Source organism: Podarcis liolepis, assembly GCF_965112155.1.
Source record: "Podarcis liolepis genome assembly, chromosome: 12".
NCBI lineage: Eukaryota > Metazoa > Chordata > Lepidosauria > Squamata > Lacertidae > Podarcis > Podarcis liolepis.
The window spans coordinates 46,548,362-46,570,714 of NC_139563.1; the positions used below are offsets into that span (position 1 = coordinate 46,548,362).

The window sequence follows — 22,353 nt, forward strand, 5'->3', positions numbered from 1 at the left end:
GGCTGGGATCCCTCAGGTTCAGCATCTGAGTCCAAATCCCAGGCCATCACAGCTATCTTTGTTGTGGCCATCTCTTATCCATATGTGTCCATGTTTTTCTGCTAACAGCCTGCAAAGAGAAGAAAGCTGACGTTCTGTTTCTGGTGGACAGCTCCAGCAGTATAGGCCCTGAGAACTTCGTGAAAATGAAGGACTTCATGATTGACCTCGTGAGCAAATCTGACATTGGTCCCGACAGAGTGCACATTGGTGCTGTGCAGTTCAGTGGCAGAAGCCAAGAAGAATTCCGTCTCAACCAGTACTCATCAAAGAGAGAAGTCATTGGTGCTATTGGGAGAATGTCTCCTGTGGGACAGAACACGCTCACAGGGGAAGCACTGCGATTCGTGTCTGATTATTTTAAGCCCGCCAAAGGGGCACGGCCCCATGTCAAGAAAATTCTGATTCTGATCACCGATGGGGAATCTCAGGATGAGGTGAGAGGACCCGCAGAGGCTTTGAGAGAGCAAAGTGTTGTCATCTACTCCTTGGGCGTGTTCAGCGCAAATAAAACTCAGCTGGTGGAGATAAGTGGAAAGCCTGAAATGGTGTTTTATGTGGAGGACTTCGACGTTCTGAAGCACTTAGAACGTGAGATCCTCTTTGGAATATGCAGTCCGTACGATGGTGAGTGTACAGCAGCTTTCTTTTTAAAAAAGTTTTTATTTCTACTTTTCAAGTTTATGCATTTCATTAGTTTTACAATCAATTTAACATTTCAAAGTTTGACTTCCTTCCCCCTCTTTCTGCAGTTCCTTAATTAATTAAATATATATATATTCTGCATATTCGAATTCATTTGCTCATTTTATTATCTACTTTAAATATATACTCTTATGAAACTGCAGGTTATTACAATAATCCTGCTAATGTTTTTATCTGTTTCCAGTTGGTTTGTAAATATTCAAATATTTATGAAAAGGTTTGTTATCTTGATTTCCTATTCTTCCAGTAAGTTTCGCCATTTCTGCCTATTCCACAAGTTTTTGTATCCATTCTTCCTTTACTGGGACTTCTGCTTCTTTCCACTTCTATTCCACTGTAGTAGCATACATAAATAAATTTCCATACAATTTAGGTAGTTCTGTCCCTATAATTCCCCAAAGAAAAGCTGGAGATTTTTAAAAAAGTGATTTTAAATACATCCTTTTCAATTCATTGCATATCATTTCCCAGCAAGCTTTAACCTTACTACAAGACCACCACATATGATAAAAAGAACCTTCTTTCTCTTTACATTTCCAACAGTTGTTTGATTTAGATTTATACATTTTGCCAGTATACTCAGTGTTAGATACCAATGATATAGCGTTTTCATATAATTTTATCTTAGACCATAACATGCTGTAAATTTTATACCCATATTCCACAATCGTTTCCGTGCTTCCATGTCTATATTATGACTGATATCTATTGCCCAGTGTATCATTGAGGATTTTACTTTGTCTCCCATTCCAATAATATTTTATACATTTTAGGCAACAGAGCGTACAGCAGCTTTCAATGAATACATCAATCTGTATGTATATTGACATGGTTTCAGATGGCACCTTTCCAAGTTTGTTGTCCCAGAATCACACAGCGCAGAAAGAGTTTTGAAGGCTTTTCTGGTCTCTTGAGTTGGAAGGAGGGAAGTCATTGTAGCACTGAGCTGTAGTAACTCTGCCCATTTTGTCATCTATCACACTCAAGGACAGTCCCTTCGGAATAATTCCCCTTGTTGTCCTATTCCTTCTCTAGTTTTCGCCCTATGGCTTTGTACTGATGTTACTGACAGTACAGGTGAAAAGGAGATCACCATGCGGTTTCGTGGTGCATCTTTGCTTTCTCAGGACCCTTGGCACAGGTGGAAGGATGAGAATTGCTATCAAACCCAACCTACCTATTCATAGGGATGCAGGTGGCGCTGTGGGTTAAACCACAGAGCCTAGGACTTGGCGATCAGAAGGTCGGCAGTTCGAATCCCTGTGACGGGGTCAGCTCCCATTGCTCGGTCCCTGCTCCTGCCAACCTAGCAGTTCGAAAGCACGTCAAAGTGCAAGTAGATAAATAGGTACCACTGCAGCAGGAAGGTAAACGGCGTTTCCGTGCGCTGCTCTGGTTCGCCAGAAGTGGCTTAGTCATGCTGGCCACATGACCCAGAAGCTGTCTGCAGACAAACGCTGGCTCCCTCGGCCTATAGAGCGAGATGAGCGCGCAAACCCAGAGTCGACCACGACTGGACCTAATGGTCAGGGGTCCCTTTACCTTTACTTTACCTATTCATAAACCATAGAATCATAGCAACATAGAGTTCGAAGGGACCATGAGGGTCATCTATTCCAACCCCCTGCAATGCAGGAATAATTTGCCCAATGTGGGGCTTGACCCTGAGATTAAGGGTCTCATGCTCTACCGACTGAGCTATCCCAGCTGTCAGTTATAGCACTGCAAGTGTTCATGGAACAGCACTTGCAGCTATTTAATTTCCTCTCCCGGTTCTTTGGATCCAACCCTTTACTGCTGCAGATAAAGCTGTCTTGTTAAACTAAAACACATGGTGCGGAAGAGAGGGCTTATTTTATAAAGTCTCCTTTGAGAGACATAAACATAACCACATGCAAGAAAGAATAAGGAGTATGCTAGAACATCGAGCCCCTTTGATAAGGCCCAGATGATAAATGTAGACATAATGTAAGTATTCGAATGGTGTTAATAGCCCTGTTAGGGAACAGGTTTAGCTGAGACAAAACCTTATATTTCAAGCCTTAATAAAGGTGTTGGCTCATGTCAAAATGTTGGTCCAGAAGAGAGTCCCTATAAATTATTCCTGCGGCCTAGATCATAACATGGGAAAGATTTGTGCTCATATCTGCTCAATGTTCAGGGTTAGGTAAGCAAACCAATCCCATACTTAACAGGGACTGTTATTTCCAATGTTTATCCCCCCCCTTTTTTTTGTAATGGGAACAATCCTGTGAATTCAGATCATAAGAGGAAGCCTGTTGGTTCTGTAAGATAATAAATTGGTTCAAGTTTTCTAAAAGCTTTGAGGACCACTTTCGGAGAGGATTAGAGGCAGCGTAAAAAGTCCTCTGAATTCGACTTCAGCTTCGAACCGTCTAAGGTTGTCTTGTGCCCTAGTGACTGAATTCCCCCTAATCTCAGTATGTCTCCTCTGTCAGGAGTTCAGCCATCATGGAGCAGGAATTCTAACATCCTCTCCAACCTACCATATCCCATCATGCCCTAGGCTAGGCATGCCCTTCATTGCAAGCATTCTGGTGATTGCGGTTGATTAAGAAATTAGATATCATAATAAAAGAATCAGTGGACACATTGATATTCTTTAATGGTACTCAGAATTTATCCTCCAAAACAGGTGTGTCAATCTGCCTCCCAGCAGTCCTGGCATAAGGCTTTGACCTACAACTGTGCATATTTATAGCTTTAAATTGCATGACCTTAAATAGCATGTTTGATGAAGATCTTGGAACAGCTTGCAACTAAACTAGCAAGTCTTGTTTGCAGTTAAGGATGGAGGAGAAATTCACTTCACATCTAAATGCAACCTTACCTAATTTGCACTTCCTGAAGCCAAAGGAGAGCTGAAATGCAGCAATCCTTCAAAAAGTGCCGCTTCTCTGAATTTTGCAATCCTGCAGCCAAGAATGTGTCCAAAAATGCACATGTAAAGTAAGCATACAAATCCATACATTACTGAAGATAACATACAAAATGCATCATAGCAGGGGACGTTGCTTGCGAAAATGTGTATATTACTCAAAGCTGCATACAAAAATGTGTTTATTAGGAGAAATTTGCCCAAAAATGCTGATGAATTTTCCGGGTGATTGTTGAACTAAAATTCACAAATTGTTGCAGAAATGTGGAGTCTAACTTTGTAAACATGAGAAACCATGAGAATTGAAAGTGACAAATTTGTTCATCCCTGCCTGCAACAAAGGGAAACGGCTATGAAGATTTGTCTAGGGCACACATTAGTGACCAATTCTCACTGTTATTCTTTCAGAGTGCAGGAGAATCGAACGCCTAGATATTGTTTTCGTCATTGATGGTTCTGGAAGCATCGATCCCAGAGAATATGACATTATGAAAGACTTCATGATCGCTTTGGTGAAGAAATCGGATGTCAGCCAGGACCGAGTTCAGTTCGGAGCTGTCAAATATTCTGCCGAGCCAGAAACCTTTTTCTTTCTCAACACCTACAGCACGAAATCGGAAATCATTAAGGCTATCCAGAATGATAAGCCTATTGGGACAACGACCTACACAGCCAAGGCTCTGAGGTATTCAGAAGGCCTTTTCTCAGAGGAGCACGGCAGCCGCAAGCGCCGCAGTGTCCCCCAGGTTCTTATAGTGATAACCGACGGGGACTCCCATGACGCAGCAGAACTTGATGAAGTGTCCAGGAAACTCAGGGCACATGGCATTGTCATCTATGCCATTGGGATAGAAAGAGCCAAGCCTGGGGAGCTCTTGACCATGGCAGGATCGGAAGACAAATACTTCTACGTCAATTCGTTTGAAGGACTGAAGCACCTGTATCCCAAATTGTCTGACAATATATGCAGTGTTTCGAAACCAGGTAGGTAGCTATGTCATCGTCATCGTTGTTGTTGTTGTTGTGTTTCTTTAAAAATTTTATTAAGTACAAATTAGAAAACATACATATTGACAACAAAAGAAAATACAGAAGAAAAAGAAGATACATATAACCAAGGGAAAAAATTAGAGAATACTTTGTCTCTCTTCATATTTACAGTTATTTATACCTCTATAAAAGGCTATTCACAATAAAGGAGTGAAATGAAAGATAAGATATCAGAAAAAAGGAAAAAAGAACAAGGAAAAAATAAGGAAGTAAAAGAAAAGGATCATAGGTGAAATTTTTTAAAAGTAGATAAGCATTCACTATACATAGCCATTTTCCATCTATATTTATATTCAATTGTATAATTTCATCTTGTCCTTATGTCAGGGAACTGACATCGGAGCTAGAGGCAGAGGGAAGGCTCTCAAATGATGCTGGAGAAGGGCCCAGCAGGGAGAGAGGCAGCTCAACAGATGGGGAAGCAAATCAGCGCAACACCAGGGATATAGAGGGGCTGATGGGGGAATCGGCGAGAGGGCTCCAGGACTCTTCACCGGACACCAGCGGGGAGAGCACAGGTCCTCCGCTACCCACGCCCTCCCTGCGCAGAAGACTTCCGCGCAGGGAGAGTAGGAGGAGACTTGGCGTCTGTCAGGGGTTCAGGAGCAGAGACGCAGAGAAGGGAGGAGACAGAGAGCGAGGGGGAGGAATACGAAGGAAGGATGAGTGGGGATGACGACCCGAGATCACCGAGCCTGTCTAGCGAGTCCGAGGATTCCCAGAAGGGAGCGCCAGCAGCCAGAGCAAGGGGGGAGAGCAGGGGGACACCCCAGGAAGAAGGGTCCAGAGAGGGATCAGAAAGCAGCAGTTGGAGATCGGGACTCACGTTCCCAGCCGGGAGCAGCGGGGAGAAAGGGGACCAGATATCGGGCTCCGGAGACTTTCAGAAGGAGGGAGGGCATGAGTCAGGAGTAGTCACGCCCACCTCGGGGAGCGAGGAAACGATCAAGAGGAAAGTGGAGAGTTGGGCGCGCGCGCCAAGTTCAAATGTAACGGAAGCTGGCGCAGTCAGCAGCCCAGAGAGTGAACCGGGTCCCAAAGCCCGCCGCAAGGAGGCGGAAGGGTCAGGGGGGTCCGCGTCAGAAGAGAGTAGGAAGGGAGAGACCCAGGGGGGCAGGAGGACCCAGAGACGGAAGGAAAGGCGCAGGAGGTGGAGCAAGGCTAGGGTATTAAGCTGGTGCGCTAGAGGCGGAGACTCAGACGGGTCTTCGTCGTTCTGACCTAGAAGAAGTAGGGCTGCACGTTGCAGTTTGGAAAGGGAACCTGTAATCCAATAAAGACTCTTTGAAACTGAACGCTGGCTGACTTGGTCCTATGTGAGCTGGGACTGGGCGGCAGCCCTGACAGCGTCAAACAACTTTTATGTTGGAAAAGGTTTAAGAAACACCCACTGACGGATTCTGCTAGCGACTGAAGCAGCCACGAAGTGAAGGGCTGTCCAGACAGAAAGGTTAACCAGGCAACATAGCCAGGAGAGGCGGCAACTTACGCACGAGCAACCCATACTCATTACACCTTATCTACCTTAAAAAGTGTTGTTGTTTTTTTAAGACTTCCACCGTTTGCCTCACGCAACTGGAGCTGCACCTTGGTTTTCAAACAGTTCCAGGAGTCGAACAGACTCCCGGAACGGATTAAGTCCGACAACCAAGGCACCACTGTATACCCAAAGATAAAGGGTGCTCTCCAATATTAGTCTCATGCCGAATAGGCCCATTGAAATCAATGCATTTAAGATAAGTCCATTGGTTTCAATGGATCAAGTCTATAACTTAATTGGACATTGCACACAATATGCTTCCTTACATTCATTCTTACATGCACGGGGCCGCAGCCATTTTGCAGGATTACAGGGGTTAGTTGAGTTGAAACACTTGCATGTCATCTGACAGTAGAGTCCAAGGTTCCATCTAGACAATGGTGTTATTTTGTTCCTCTAATCATAGCCAATGCAGAAAGTGTGAGCCAGAAACCCCTGAGGGGAAAATTCATATCTCCGTGTGGGCAGCAAGTGTACGTCAAAGTGTGTGTGTGTGTTATTACATTATTCTCCTAAACCTGTTTCCCCTTCGTGTTCTCTCTTCTTATTTTGAGATGCCCTGGTCTACGAATATAACTGTCAGGTGCTGATGTGGTTGCTCGGGAGCAAACAGGCAAGACTCCAACCTGTCTTTTCCAGGCTTTATTATCTATACAAACTATTTACAGTGCAGAGCGTCGCAAGTCCATGTCTGCTCAGTCGCTAGCAGAATCTGAGAGTGGGCGGTCCTTATACCTTCCCCAGCATAACAGCTGTGTGACCCCCAACCTTCTCCTCCCCTCTCTGTGCCGAAAACTACTGCACAGAACGGGTGCTGGCAAAGGGGGACTCCCCTCCCCTCCTCTTTGCTCAGGCTCGGTGCTGAGGCTCTCCCTAGCATCTTCTCATCCCTGTGCCCCTTCCCCACTGGAGGCGGGGCTTCCCTCCGCACCAGAGGAAGAACTGCTTCGCAAAATCTTTAGAGGCTCCCTGTAACACAACTGCTCTTCCACCTCTTGCCTCTGAGCTGATGGCAGTTCCCTGACAATAACCTATTTTGTTCTCCGCTCCCACTTCTCCCTTGCAGAATGTGGAATTCCGGCAGATCTTGTATTCCTGATTGACGGCTCTAACAGCATAAGCGACAGCGACTTCAAGAAGATGAAGAGTTTTTTGCAAGACGTAGTTCATCCCTTTGACACCGGCCACAACGTGCAAGTTGGTATCGCTCAGTACAGCGACAGGTATAGGGAAGAATTCAGCCTGGATATTTTCCCAGCCAAATCAGAACTTGAAACAAAAATCGGACGCATCCGACAGATGGAAGGACTCCAGACCTACATTGGTGCCGCTCTCGGGAGGGTGAAGCACTACTTTACACCAGAAGGTGGCAGCAGAGTAAATGAAAACATCCAACAGATTTTGCTGGTGATCACAGATGGCCGGTCACATGACAAAGTTGTGAAAGCTTCAGAAGATCTGAGAAAGAGAGGTGTTGACATATATGCCATAGGAGTAGGGAAAATCGACCATTTGCAGCTTAGTCAGATAGCCGGCTCCTCAGATAGGAAATACACAGTTGATAATTTCAGCGAACTGAAGGTAATTAAAAAAAGACTAGTTGATGATATTTGTGAGGAAGAAGATAAAACAAGTAAGTATCCCCACTTCAAGGATTCAAGTAAATCCCCTAATCTTGGGGCCTCGGGGAAAGTGGGGTATATGGTGGTCCATCCTTCAGTCTAATCCAGGCACCCCCAAACTCGACCCTCCAGCTATTTTGGGACTACAACTCCCATCATCCTTAGCTAACAGGACCAGTGGTCAGGGATGATGGGAATTGTAGTCCCCAAACAGCTGGAGGGCTGAGTTTGGGGGTGCCTGATTTAATCACTGGTGTCCACGTACCTAAATGGTAAAAGTTAGATACAATGGTACCTTAGTTTTCGAGCATCTTGGAAGTCGAACGTTTCGGTTTTCGAACGCCGAAAACCCGGAAGTAAACGCTTCCGTTTTCGAACGTGCTTCGGAAGTAGAATGGCCTCCGCTGAGGTACCACTGTATTTTTCTCAATTATCTCTGTAAATTTGCAGGACGCCCTTTGCGCTTTGGTTTTTGACTGTTTCAGAAGTCCAACGGTCTTCCGGAACGGATTAAGTTCGAAAACCGAGGTACCACTGTGTTGATCAATGTGTGATCCATAAATGTCTTATTGTGGTGGCATTGAATAAAACTCCCCTCCCCCTGCTCAATGATTTTTGTTTCCCCATACCAGAATGCAACTTTGACCCATTGCTTATCAACTCATCTAGATAACTGTCAAGAACCACTTGCAAAGCTAGATGACATATTTGTGATTGAACAGAGCAACGAATAATTCATTCATTCATTTGTTCAAACAGTCTCAATTTTTAGTTCTTTTGATATTGATTGTCTCCTAGATCTCCTTTTACAGTTGTGGGGTTCGCAGTGATTATTAGCCTCAATCCATATCTCTCTCACCTTCTGTCTTTCACTTTCATTTTCTCCCTTCCAAGTAACTATCCGTTGTGTTTAGTAATTTGGTGGTCTTTTCTTCTCTTCATAAAACAGCATGCTTCGTGGATGTTGTTGTGGGAATAGATGTTTCCTCACAAAGTCAAGGTGACCATATATTCCACGGACAGTCGCAGCTGGAAACCTACCTTCCAAAAATTATAAATGCCCTCACATCCTTAACAGGTGTGAGCTGCAATGCAGGATCACAGTCGCAAACCAGCGTGGCACTGAAGGTGACAAATACAGAACCGCTGGTGACATCAAAGTTCCAAATTGATAGTGAAAAACTTTTGAACAGTCTTGTGGGCACCACTGTCAAGAATGCATCCCACCTTAATGTAGACTTTTTGGATTCACTTTGGGAAACATTCCAGATCAAATCTGCCGATCGAAGAAAGGTAAGCTCTCCGGCTTCATCCTGGCCTACTGTAACCCGACAATATATTATATAATTTTAATACATTTACAAACCATTGTTGTTGTTTTTACTTTCCTCTAGGTGCTCCTTGTATTTTCGGATGGCCTGGACGACGACGTGGAAATCCTGGAACAGAAATCAGAAGAGCTCAAGAAAAAAGGTACGTGATGAGTTTGAGGGAATCAATACGATCGACATATAAAGGCTGTTTAGCGGCGAAAGGAAGTAGGAAATTTCTCGGCATCCGAGAGTCAGGAAACAGAGAATTCAGGAAAGAAGGAGAGCAAACGTGAGTGACAATTTTGAAAGAGGCATGGAATTTCTGTAGGATGCGACATTTGGCAAGTGTTCCTCAATACTCTGCGAAAAGGCTGAAGTCTGGTTTATTATTGCGATTACTGATTTATTAAATTTCTACCTACCTTCCTTTAATCATGGAACTCAAGGCATCAGATGGTACCCCATCTAGACACTGACTAGACCTAAACCTGTGCAAATTCAGTAAGGCGGTTGCATCCTGTGACCTCAGTGTGGTGTAGTGGTTAAGAGCAGTAGACTCGTAATCTGGGGAACGGGGTTCGATTCCCCGCTCCTCCACATGCAGCTGCTGGGTGACCTTGGGCCAGTCACACTTCTCTGAAGTCTCTCAGCCCCACTCACCTCACAGAGTGTTTGTTGTGGGGGAGGAAGGGAAAGGAGAATGTTAGCCGCTTTGAGACTCCTTCGGGTAGTGATAAAGCGGGATATCAAATCCAAAGCCAAAAGACGGTGTTTTGATTTCTAAAACTCCATGTTATACGCTCACAAATCACAATCAACATTTCAAACAGGATTGGATGCGCTGATAACTGTCGTTCTGGAAGGGGCTGAAAAAATTAACGATCTTCAATATATTGAGTTTGGGAAAGGATTTGGATACAGGACGCAACTGAATATTGGCATGAGAAATATTGCCAGTCATCTGTCCAAGTACGTGGTAAGTAAATCACCAAAGAACCAACTTACAGGTGTTAAATTCCACTAGGTTCAATGGGTCTTGTTGAAACCTTCAAGGCTTAAGCAGGGAGAAGGCAGATCAGGCTTTTTTTGAAGTGAGTGAGACCTAAATCAGTTAGTACTAAGGTTGCTTCTGCACTAGAGCTCTGTAATGCTGCTGAAATATTGCTTTTCTATCGCTTAAAAATGAAGGCTATACAAAGGACAGAATATAGTGTTATATTATCCAGCAATGCTCCCCCCCCCCCGCCTCTACCCTTCTATAATGCCTGCTAAGAAATAAGTTCCATTCAGAAAAATAATAATTTCCATTGTTACCTGAAAGCTTGTGTTTTCCCTTTTGTTCCTATTACATTAAAATAGGTGATAACATTGAAATACAGTGGTACCTCGGGTTAAGTACTTAATTCGTTCCGGAGGTCCGTCCTTAACTTGAAACTGTTCTCAACCTGAAGCACCACTTTAGCTAATGGGGCCTCCTGCTGCCGCCACTCCGCCGGAGCACGATTTCTGTTCTTATCCTGAAGCAAAGTTCTTAACCTGAAGCACTATTTCTGGGTTAGCGGAGTCTGTAACCTGAAGCATATGTTGTAGCACCCTGCTTGTGGTTAACGCTTAGCTGGAATGAAATATTCAACGCAGCAATAGAGAAATTAAAATAATTATTTATTTGTCAGACAAATAAATGAGAGGCACAGTGGTATATGGTTACCAAGCTCTGGCCTGGCCTCCTGTCATTATGGCCAGCACTTATATTCCCTCAGCCCAGCCTCCTTGCTCCTCCTTTGGCTGCCTCTGTCCAATCAGCCTGGTTGAATTTCCTATTGGCTGATTGCTATAACCAATCCTAAAAGATACACCCATTTCCTATTGCCTTATATGGGATACAAAAAGCTATATATTCTTCTATCTATAAATGACAAATAAGTAGTCATATATCTTACATTTGTCTCAACAAGGAACCATAATTACCAGCTCACCTCTTGCCCTCCTTGCCCTATTGCCCTCCAAAACAGATGGTTAATAGTTTTAAATTTTTATCTTAGACAGATGTCAGGGATCTTGGGTTCACATTCTCATGCATCATCAATGAAAGATCTCCTTTTTGGAGGTCTTTAAACAATGGCCTGACAACCATATATCAGGACTGCTTGATGGCGTCTCCTGTCTGGCAGGGGGCTGGGCTCATTTGCCCCTCTGGTCTCCTACAGCAATATGACTTTATGAAATAAGATTTTAACATTTCTTTCTTTCTAGATCCTTTGCATAATTACATTTAAGGCAGTATATTTCATACATTATCATAGATAGCTTTTTAGAAGAATAAACCTTCTCAAAGTGAAAGGAAGGAATAGTTTACAGCCTCAAAATAAAATAGGAAAAAAGCCCTTCTCCAGCCAGTTGCTTTCTTTTCCATTTGCTCTTGGCCTTTAACCTTAGGAAGATATGCTTCAAGTTTAAGGGAGGCACATGGTTTTATTTTATTATTTACCAACTATTAATTATGTAGGGTCTGTGTAGCCTTGCTCTTCAGCCTGTAATTCCCTTTTTACGACTTTGAGAATTGTTTTCTGCTATAAATCAGGGGGGGCCCTTGTCCAGGAGGATAAACATCTTGCCAAAGTACTTAGGCAGCTGGTCTTCTGCCTGGCATAAAACATTTGAAAATCTTTAAGCTCATTTTAAAATACAGACCCTAATCAAACTATAAGCCTTGATAAAAATGCAGGCTATGATTAGATGCCTCAATGTAACCTGAAGCGTATGTAACCCGAGGTACCACTGTAAAGCAGTACATTAACACCCCTCTGCCCCTGAAAAACTGAACTATACAAGGGGCAGTTCAGGAGTAATCCACCAGCTGTGCTGAACAGGGAAGCAATAAATTAGGCTAAACTTGCAGACAGGAAGCTTTTGATTAAGGGAGCTGTTCCCTTTAAAAGCCTGAAAAGTGTTTTGCGGGTGCCTAATGGCTAGGCTGGTGTTGCTATAGCAAATATATAGTGGCACCCCCCCCTTTAAATCACTGCAAATCATGGGGGGGGGGGATCAGAGGACAACACAAGAAATGCTTCAGTGCAATTGTTTGATGATGCTGTGTGGTCTCTAGAAACGGACTCTAGAAAAGCAGCCAAACTTGTGAAATTCATTCCAATATTTATTTGTTTAATTTATCTAGAAAATGTATAGAAGTTCTCGGTCAAAATGCTTTGCAAATAAGACTGGAGAGAAAACACACAACGAAACCCCACAGTTCAATTAAAATGTATAACACATAAAACCGGCATCGTTAAAAACAAATGCATATAAAAACCAATATACATGAAATCATCATAATTAAAAACAGATATAAAATAAGTAAAGTTTTAGAAGCTGATGTAGGTAACTAAAATTATATTTCTGAATAGGCTTGCTGATACAAATATGTTTTCAACAGGCATCTAAAACATAGGCAGGGATTTCGCAAGCCCATATTCTGCCTGGCTAAGTAAAGGAAGAAATCCTTGCAATTGCACAATGGACATTAATGTGGCACTTGCAAAAATGGAACTTCTGCAGATCAAAGCAACTGAATAGATGCATATGGGGCAAGGCACCTTGAGCAAATAGTATGACTAACTTTCATTGGGTTGGGGCTAAAACAGCAGCAATGTGATGACAGTTGATAACCGTGCATGATTAAAAACTGTAGACGAATCCTGTCATTGTGTCATATTGGTGTAGCAATCCTATACAAATTTGTTCCCAAAGTGTGACAGGTTGCACTTCAGAATTCTAAGAGTTAATTCTGTTCTTTCTCTCTTTTTTATATACATTTTTATTGTTTTTTTAAACATATCATTTCCAACAATCATGTAACATAACTTCTTATCTTATACAATATTTTAGACTTCCGTCAACTCCTCTGATCATTTTCCGTTCTTTATCGCTTATTCTGCATTTCTTAATTTATCTATCACTCTTAATTATCATTGACTAATAACTCTCCTCATATTCTTGATATTTCAAATAGTCCTCCTTACAGAACTGCTTGCAGTCCTACTAGCATAATCAGTTCATTACATGTAATGGCTATGAGTTACTCGTGCGTAAACTGGTGCCTCTCTAGGCTGAGTTGCCTTGTTAAACCTTTCTGACTGCACAGCCCTTGCTCATCGCGGCTGCCTCAATCGCTGGCAGAATCCGTCAGTGGGCGTTTCTTGAACCTCTTCCAACATAAAAGTTGTTTGACACCCAGTCTCCGCCTCCTCTCACTGCGCGGGAGTCTTCTGCGCAGGGAGGGCGTGGGCAGCGGAGGACCTGGGCTCTCCTCACTGATGTCCAGTGAAGAGTCCTGGAGCCCTCTCTCCGATTTCCCCTTCTGCCCCCCTTTCTCCCTCAGCCCTCTACTGAGCTGTTTCTCCCCCTGCTGCTGGGTCCTTCGCCAGCATCATCTGTGAGCCTCCCCTTCGCCTCTCGCTCTGATGTCAGTTCCCTGACATTACAATTACTTTTCAAAGAGTTCACATATTTACTCCAGTCTTCGAAGAATCTCTGGTCCCACAGGTTTCAAACCTTCCTGCTAATTTATCTAATTCTGCATAGTCCATCAATTTCATCCGCCATTCTGTTCTTTCTCAGGCCAATATTGCCGAGCGAACATGTTGCTGTGTGTTTTGCAAATGTGTCGGTGAAGAGGGAGAAGCAGGAGACCCAGGAAGACACGGGATGAAGGCAAGGAATTTGGATTTTAACCGGAGAGGCGCTTCTGTCCTCAAAAGCTTCTGATAGTTTCGTGTCCTCTGAAAATGATATTTGGTGTTAATAAGTCTCCTTGATCTCCATTTTAGGGCCTTCAAGGTGTTAGAGGAAGTCCTGGACACTTAGGAGAAGAAGGGGAAGCTGTAAGCTATTAAGTTACATACACACATTTTTGGGGTTGGGTGGGGGAGTAGAATATTTCCAAATATTGGCCAGAATCCAAAGGGCACGCAACTCTATCTCTGAGTAGAAGGTGCTCTGGGTTTGCCTTGCTGAAACACAAGGCCTTTCCAAGCCACATGGCAAGACTCTTCTGAAACTTAGATGTCAAAGAGAAAAATAACTACCAAACTTTTAGAAGACATCTGAAGGCAGCCCTGTTTAGGGAAGCTTTTAATGTTTAATAGGTTATTGTACTTTAGTGTTTTGTTGGAAGCCGCCCAGAGTGGCTGGGGAAACCCAGCCAGATGGGTGGGGTATAAATAACAAATTATTATTATTATTATTATTATTATTATTATTATTATTATTATTATTATTATTATTATTGGAATTCCAAGGATGGCATGAATGGAGGGTGATGCCCGCTGTCCCCCCCAAAAAAAAGATTCACCTGGGTGTGTACGGCATCATAGCAGTTTCACTTTTCTCTTGTCACCTAACTGAAAGGGATACCAATCCTTGCTGTCACAACTTCCCTCTCTTAATGGTTGTGCTTATTTTTGTTGCCAGGGCCCACGAGGGATGCCAGGGCCAGATGGAGAAAGGGGCGACAAGGGTTGCCATGGTAACCGAGGACCCAAGGCAAGCATCAGCTATAATTGCATTCCTTTCTAACGCATAGCGAAATGTTCCTTGCGATCTTCTTGTGTCTAACGGTCCTCAAATTGACATGAGCTCTTCTGATCCTTTTCAGGGGCAGAGAGGAATACTGGGCCGAAAGGTACAGAAAAGTGTTTTTCTCCTCCTTTCCTGAATAAGTTATGAATGTGTGATTGTGTCTTAAATGAGCATCCTTTGCAAATGGTGGTATGACAAATTTGGTACGATCAAATATGGCCCTCTATTGCTGTTGACTCTATCTAACAAAACCACGGCATGAAACATCAAAAATGAACCACGCTACTCATAAGTAAGGCTGCAGCCCTAACTCCACTCATCTGGAAGTAAGCAATACTGAATTCCATAGGTAAAAGGTAAAGGTAAAGGACCCTACGACGGTTAAGTCACAGGGACTATGGGGTTCGACCTGTATCACCCTGATTTGGATCAGCTCCAGGATTGGAAGTAGTAGGAGCTAGGTAAAAGTAAAGGGACCCCTGACCATTAGGTCCAGTTGTGGCCGACTCTGGGGTTGCGGCGCTCATCTCGCTTTATTGGCCGAGGGAGCCGGCATACAGCTTCCGGGTCATGTGGCCAGCATAACTAAGCCGCTTCTGGAGAACCAGAGCAGCGCACGGAAACGCCGTTTACCTTCCCGCCAGAGCGGTACCTATTTATCTACTTGCACTTTGACGTGCTTTCGAACTGCTAGGTTGGCAGGAGCAGGGACTGAGCAACGGGAGCTCACCTCGTCGCGGGGATTCGAACCTTCGACCTTCTGATCAGCTCTGTGGTTTAACCCACAGCACCACCCGCTATGAGATAGAGGACTATTGCCTTTGCGCTCTTCTTTGTGAACTTCCTGCGGGCAAACGGTTGGCCATTTGGGGAGGCAGGATGCTGCAGTAGACTCTGATCTGCTCCAACAAAGCTCTCCTTATGTTCTTACGGAATTGTGTCACTATCTTGGGATGTGCTCTTCTGTGAGAGCAGCCTAGCTTAATTTTAATCTTTAGAAAGTTAAGCTGAGGTCTTTTTTGTTCCAGGAGACATTTGGTTAATGGAGGGTGTTTGGGGTAACATCCAACTCTTGTTGCTGCTGGGTTTTAAAAGTTTTTTTTAAGCAGTTTATGGAAATAGCTTTTCGTTAGCCAGTCAACAGCTGAGCTATAAATGAAGTCAATGAATGCAGGCATATAATCTGCACTAACCACATGTGTTGTAGGTCTTTACTTGGGGGTGTTAGAAGAGTAACTGTGGGAAAACAGCCGTCACATTGCTTTACAGCTGCAATCCTGCATGCAGTTACCAGGGAGTAAGTCCTGCTCAATTCAGTGAGACTTACTTCTGAGCAGACACACATAGGATTGTGCTGTCAGTAATGCAGAAATGAGGCCCCAGTTGCTGTCACACTAATAAAAATTATTTTGTGAACTTCAGTTCCTGAGGTTCTGAAATTTTCAGAGTGGTGGGCTCGACTGTGGAGTTCCTTTAAGCAATTAAAAAATAATAATCCGATAACAACAATGGAGGAAAATACTTAGGGGGAAAATGCTGTACATATTTTGTTATGTTTTGTATTAAACAGCACATTAATTAATGTATTAACTGCTGGGTCTTGTGGAACTCATTGCAAAGCACTCTGCAGGGGTCTTTGAAATAGAATTTGCAAGATCCGACAGTGCCTGTAAACATGTGCTTAATACTGAGATGAATTTGGCAGATAATTCCTGGTTTTTTGTGTTCTTGCAGGGAAACAAGGGGGATAATGGATTTGATGGCGTTAATGGAGAGCCAGTAAGATTTTCATTTCTTCGTTTTGGCTTTCAGTGTTCTGTTTGAATTAGCAAACATATCCCACCCACCCCATAGAGTTAATCACATACTTATAGGCCATTTAATGTATCTTCTTCAGGGTTCGTCTGGACCTCCAGGAATTAAAGGAGAAAAGGGTGACCCAGGCTGCCAGGTAATTTCATTTGCTCGTTTTAGATACCTGTAGCTCACTTGTCAAAGAAACTTTCCCAGGGCGACTTTACAGTAAGAATAAAAGCATAACATTTTACAATAATTCAGCAAAAGTAATAAAATGAATACCATAAATAGAAACAGCAATAAAAACACGGCAATAACTGGCCCGGCATTAAAAAAAAAGTAGTTAAGAGAAGCAACTCTCGGTTAATTGCTTGGGAGAATGAAATGGCCTTTGTCTGGTGCTGATAAGGGTTTGAGCCTCCGTGGGAGCTGCTTTTAATCTTGTTAACATGGAAAGTTTGCTTCTGTTAACAGAGAAACTTTATGTCTGCCTTGAGCCTAAACAGCAGCCCAGTTTAATGCCAAACACATCAGTCAGACAGAATAATGGCTCGCTTATATCTTCTTGTTCTAAAGCTCTCATGCACTTTGTTATTCTTCAAAGGGCAGCCCAGGACCAAGGGGAATTCCTGGTGATCGCAGCGAAAAGGGCTTCCGAGGTGACCCAGTAAGTTTTGTTTTCCAGAGGCAAGAGAGAAGGAAAGGACTCTGCTCACTGCCCTGATACTGTATCTGCATTTGGCTCTCTCTCTCTCTCTCTCTCTCTCTCTCTCTCTCTCTCTGCAAGTGTGGGACTGCTTTATTTTTCCATGTCATTTTTAAATAGGCAAGAGGAGGAAGTGTGGAAGGTTTGACAAAAGTAAACAAGGTTGCCCCCTTCTAGCCAAGGGTCTTCTACCAACGGGTCTATTCCCTCCCCAACTCCTTACATGCTGCAAGTTATATAAAAGGTAAAGGGACCCCTGGCCATTAGGTCCAGTTGTGGCCGACTCTGGTGTTGCGGCGCTCATCTCGCTTTACTGGCCGAGGGAGCCGGCGTACAGCTTCCGGGTCATGTGGCCAGCAGGACTAAGCCGCTTCTGGCGAACCAGAGCAGCACACGGAAACGCCGTTTACCTTCCCGCTGGAGTGGTACCTATTTATCTACTTGCACTTTGACGTGCTTTCGAACTGCTAGGTGGGCAGGAGTAGGGACCGAGCAACGGGAGCTCACCCCATCGTGGGGATTCGAACCGCCAACCTTCTGATCGGCAAGTCCTAGGCTCTGTGGTTTAACCCAAAGTGCCACTTGTCTTTAATTCCTCCTAGGAGTTGAAATAGAATTCAGTTTTGTCTTTTTTTGAAGAAAAGCCTTGTTGGTGGCTCGCCACATTGCTCTCTGTACTCCGGAGAGCTGCACTTGGTCAGCCAGATGGCGGAAGACAATTCGGCTAAACCTCCATCGCCACACTACAGCTCATGGACGGGATGTCAGAACACATCGATTATGGATCCTCACTGGGCAGCTGTCCTGGGGAAGGGCAGCAATCTCTTTATCAGCCACTTCCTGGAGTTCTTTGGGCAAAATTTTGTTTTTCCTAAGGGAATTCAGCCGCAGCCTCTCATCCTATTGACTGCTTGAATCGCAGGGGTAAGAGACTGGTGGCGCTTGCATTGAACAGGCGATGTGAGCATGATTTTGCTAACACGGAGAGACTCGGGGGGGGGGTCACACAAAGCAGGAACAGTGAGCCCCTATCTGCAGTATACTTTTGAAGCAGAGCCGTATCATCTTAAACAGTCCCTCCTGGGGGAAATCCTGGGAACCGTAATTTGCTGAGGGCATTGAGAGGTGTTAGGCATACCCTCCAACATTTGTCCGATGAAAATAGGGACGTCCCGTTCCATGATGATAATGTTACTATTTATACCCCACACATCTGGCTGGGTTGCCCCAGCCACTCTGGGTGCCTTCCAACATATATAAAAATATAATAAAACTTTAAACATTTTTTAAAAAAACTTCCATATACAGGATTGCCTTCAGACGGCTTGCGGGGGGTCAGATAATTCCATACCCTCCAACATTTCTCCAATGAAAATAGGGACGTCCTAAGGAAAAGAGGGACATTTTGGGATCAAGATGGATGACCAGATGGGCGGGGTATAAATAATAAAGTTGTTGTAGTTGTTGTTATTGTTATTGCAGAAACCAGGACGTATTCTTTAAATCAGGGACATCCCTGGAAAATAGGGACACTTGGAGGGTCTGGTGTTAGGAGATCACTATTCCCCCATCCTCCCCACAGAGCTACAATTTCCAGAGTGGTTTTAACCTCCTTCCCAGGAAGTTCTGGCGACTGTTACTCTGTGAGAGGAATCCCTCTGTTAGTATTTCTCCCCTGTCAACCACCTGACATCACAAGGACACCAGGTGGCTCCTTTTCGCTCCACAATTTGAAACCAAAGCTTTGTTTATACCAGTGGTTCTTAACCTTTGTTGGGGTGTGTGTCATGGACTGCTTGAGTATCTGATGAAAGCTATGAACCCCGTCCCCAGATTTCCCCCCACAAAGACAATTTTCAAGGCAGCTGGAAGGAAATCAAGGAAGCAATTTGTGTGTGTGTGTGTGTGTGTGAGAGAGAGAGAGAGAGAGAGAGAGAGAGAGATTTACAGGCCCCATGAGTCCATAGACCAGAGGTTAAGAACCTGTGCTTTCCCCCATCTCTCATCTATCTATCTATCTATCTATCTATCTATCTATTTATCATCTATCTATCTATCTATCTATCTATCTATCTATCATCTATCTATCTATATCAATGTGGGAACATTTACATTTCTTTCCCTTTCATCTAGGGTATTCCTGGACCAGACAGTAGCATAGCAGGACCGAAAGGTTTAGAAGGGGGAAGAGGAAGAGAGGTATAATACCATCTGATATGCCTCGTTTATTATTTGCCTGTGAAAAGTAGTTTCTACAGAAATATAGTATAATAAATGCCTGAGCGTTGATGTGTATGATTAGTCTGGCAACCACACCACTCCCACTTCTGAACCAAGCTGTGATCAGCCCATTTCAAATGATGTTAAGGATTTTATTACTTTACAGCTCTAGCAGAACTGATAGAATATGAAATAACAGACATAACAATAAACAAGACAGGTTCCCACAGGTCTAAGACCAGGTTCTTCTTACTTCTCTCCCACACTAACTTCCTTAGCTGCAGGAGAGATGTTGGGAATTCCATGTCTCCTCTGCTGCAGATGTGTGGGATTATTACACGTCACATGTCTGTGTTTACACTGATTGTTGGAGTCTTGTGAGCGGAAACTGAGATAACTGCTGTTATCTGTTCTGTATAGCTATTGCTTTTGCAGTTCTATCTCCAAGGAAGAAAGACAGAGAAGCCATGTTTTCTTTGATATGTTATGTTTGATTTTGTGCTCAATAAATTTGGCGTAGATGTTACACTTCAAGGCTTAGCTTCTGTTTGGACTGTGCTAGCTGTGTGCTCATGTCCTTGGATACGGGTCACAACAGGTACCACTGTATTTGCAAATAAATGCCAAGAATTTGCAGGCTAGCACCTGTAGCGCTGTCCAGGGTCCTGAAGCCCCAACTCCAGACCAGGCCCTGCTAACTTCCTTAGCTCATTTCTCTTGCCTGACCAAATTCCTGGTGGACCAGGAGGGCTGCAGGATAGTTACTAAAACCACTTTTGCAGATTAATGCTTTTCTTTTTCTAAAATGTGTGGGCAGCCCGTAACAATGTCGCCTCGTACCCAAAGCTTCTGTTTCTAACTTCTGTAAACAGACGAGCGGTTTTCACATGCAGCGTGAATAACACAATGAAACATATTTTATCCTACTTGCCAACATCTGGTAAGGTGCTATGAGTTTGAGAAGATGAATTTTCCTATGTTGGAAATCTGTTTGCCATTGTGAGAACAGGATATTGACCAGATGGGCCTTTGGCCTCATAGTGCAGGGATCTTATGCTCGTAAAGGTGTTGCAACTTAAATTTAATTTTAAATGTTTTGCTTTCAGGGTGAGAGGGGACCAAGCGGCCGCATGGGATTGCCCGGCTTGAAAGGAACCAGAGTAAGAGCCGAAGAACGAAGATGCTGACATTGTTTTCCCTGTGAAAGAACTTCAGGGTGGTAATGCAAGGCAGACTGCAACTGTGTGAGAGTCCTATCACTGGGTCTACTGCCAGCAATAGGCAGATAACCCTAAGCTCCCTCTTCCACAAATAGAAATCCCTTTGAGAATATTGGAATTGCAGCTGCGTGAGACTTTCCCCCTTTCTCTAAATCTTTGCCACTTGATTCTGGGAAATGTCTTGAGGCCGAGAAAAGAGCTCTTGTGGGTCCAGATTTATGGCAGAGTCTGGACACTGAAATCAATAGGGTGCATCTTCTGTTGGGGGGGGCAGGGGGTTTCACCATTGCATTCTATTAGAAGCTAAATTCAAAAAGTGTTCGGAAGGTTCGGATGCTTCAAAATGTGGCTGCCCAGTTGTTAAATGGCACCAGGCATGGAAAACATATTGTCGCAGACCACTCCAGTCTCCAAGCAGTGTGAGATCCCAGGGTTTGATTTCTTCTGAATGAAGGACAGTGGAGACTGTGGTATCTTTGTCATATATGGTTTGTCACACAGCATCCTAGAGCTATGCACATCTTCTTAAGAGTAAGCCCTTTTAAACTCAATGGTACTTACATCCAAGTAGGCATAATAATTGGGTGTACTCTTCCCACCTTGGATCAAATCTATGCTTCCAGGTGCCATAAGAAAGCTGCAGAGATAGCGCAGGATAGTGCGCACCCTGGAAATGATCTCTTTCAGCTTCTGCCTTCTGGAAGAAGGTACAGGGTTATAAAGACTAGGACTAGCTGCCTGAGAAACAGTTTCTATCCAAATGCGATTTTGGTTTTAAATGCAGTGTAAGGAGTCTCAATGGGAGTATATTGTATTTAAAAAATGGGGTATCAGAGTTTTTAGGGGGCTAACCAGGTTGGGATAGCTGGGATAGCAGGCTTGTTGGTTTTTGAATGTCTTATGTAGATTTTTTCAATTTCGTTTTTCTGTATGGGACAAAATGACAAAAGATTATCCTATTGTATCGGGTAGTTAAAGTGAGATCTGAATAGAAATGTTTAACTTATTGCAATTATCTTGTCATAGGGACATCAAGGCCGAAGAGGCCAGCCTGGCCCCCAGGTATGTGTGCATATATATATAGGACTGCTGTTTTATCATGACAGCAATATATTAGATTGTCTTACAAAGAAAACTGTCTGGCCTCAGTGTAATTTGGTCTCTATTTCAACTTATTTCTTCATGAATGGATATTTTAAGTCTGGTCTTTTCTTGTTTGCTACAGGGGAGACAAGGGCCCCCTGGTCCTAGTGGTTTTCCTGGACAGCAAGGATTTAAAGGTCCACAGGTCAACATTAAAAATATTCAGCTTTATTTCTGAGGGATATTGAAAGAGTCTGTGCTGAAAACATGATTTGTTCATATTCAATTTTCTGTTTTTGTCAAATATGTTTCTAGGGTGTGAGAGGAATCCAGGGCGTGAAGGGAATGAAAGGAAATCAAGGAAACAAAGGGTTTCCTGTATGTAAACACTTTCTTTTATTTTCTTTTTAAAATCTCAAATCAGTTTAAATTAACTAAAATCCTATCATCCAGTTGTTTTTTCTGGGGGGGGGGATGTGGGGGTACGCATACGCCAAAACATTTTGTGAATCTTTGTACTTTTGTCCATTTACTGTATTTATTTCCCCCGATTCGAACTATAAAATGCTGATTTTCTTGAGT

At 43.5% G+C, this 22,353-nt stretch overlaps 1 protein-coding gene across 1 annotated transcript in view; it reads left to right on the forward strand.

Annotated features, from left to right (window-relative positions):
- The window catches only part of LOC310690352 (collagen alpha-6(VI) chain-like), a 59,742-nt gene that overhangs the window by 13,274 nt on the left and 24,115 nt on the right, over window positions 1–22,353 (forward strand). Inside the window, exons 5-22 of the mRNA XM_083469111.1 lie at window positions 109–666; window positions 4,052–4,627; window positions 7,300–7,866; window positions 8,805–9,148; window positions 9,250–9,328; window positions 9,999–10,144; window positions 13,786–13,878; window positions 13,995–14,048; window positions 14,638–14,709; window positions 14,822–14,848; window positions 16,480–16,524; window positions 16,643–16,696; window positions 17,147–17,209; window positions 19,382–19,447; window positions 20,575–20,628; window positions 21,715–21,750; window positions 21,914–21,976; window positions 22,087–22,149. Of these exons, the coding sequence (XP_083325237.1) occupies window positions 109–666; window positions 4,052–4,627; window positions 7,300–7,866; window positions 8,805–9,148; window positions 9,250–9,328; window positions 9,999–10,144; window positions 13,786–13,878; window positions 13,995–14,048; window positions 14,638–14,709; window positions 14,822–14,848; window positions 16,480–16,524; window positions 16,643–16,696; window positions 17,147–17,209; window positions 19,382–19,447; window positions 20,575–20,628; window positions 21,715–21,750; window positions 21,914–21,976; window positions 22,087–22,149 (2,960 nt within the window). The remainder of the gene's footprint in view (window positions 1–108; window positions 667–4,051; window positions 4,628–7,299; window positions 7,867–8,804; window positions 9,149–9,249; window positions 9,329–9,998; window positions 10,145–13,785; window positions 13,879–13,994; window positions 14,049–14,637; window positions 14,710–14,821; window positions 14,849–16,479; window positions 16,525–16,642; window positions 16,697–17,146; window positions 17,210–19,381; window positions 19,448–20,574; window positions 20,629–21,714; window positions 21,751–21,913; window positions 21,977–22,086; window positions 22,150–22,353) is intronic.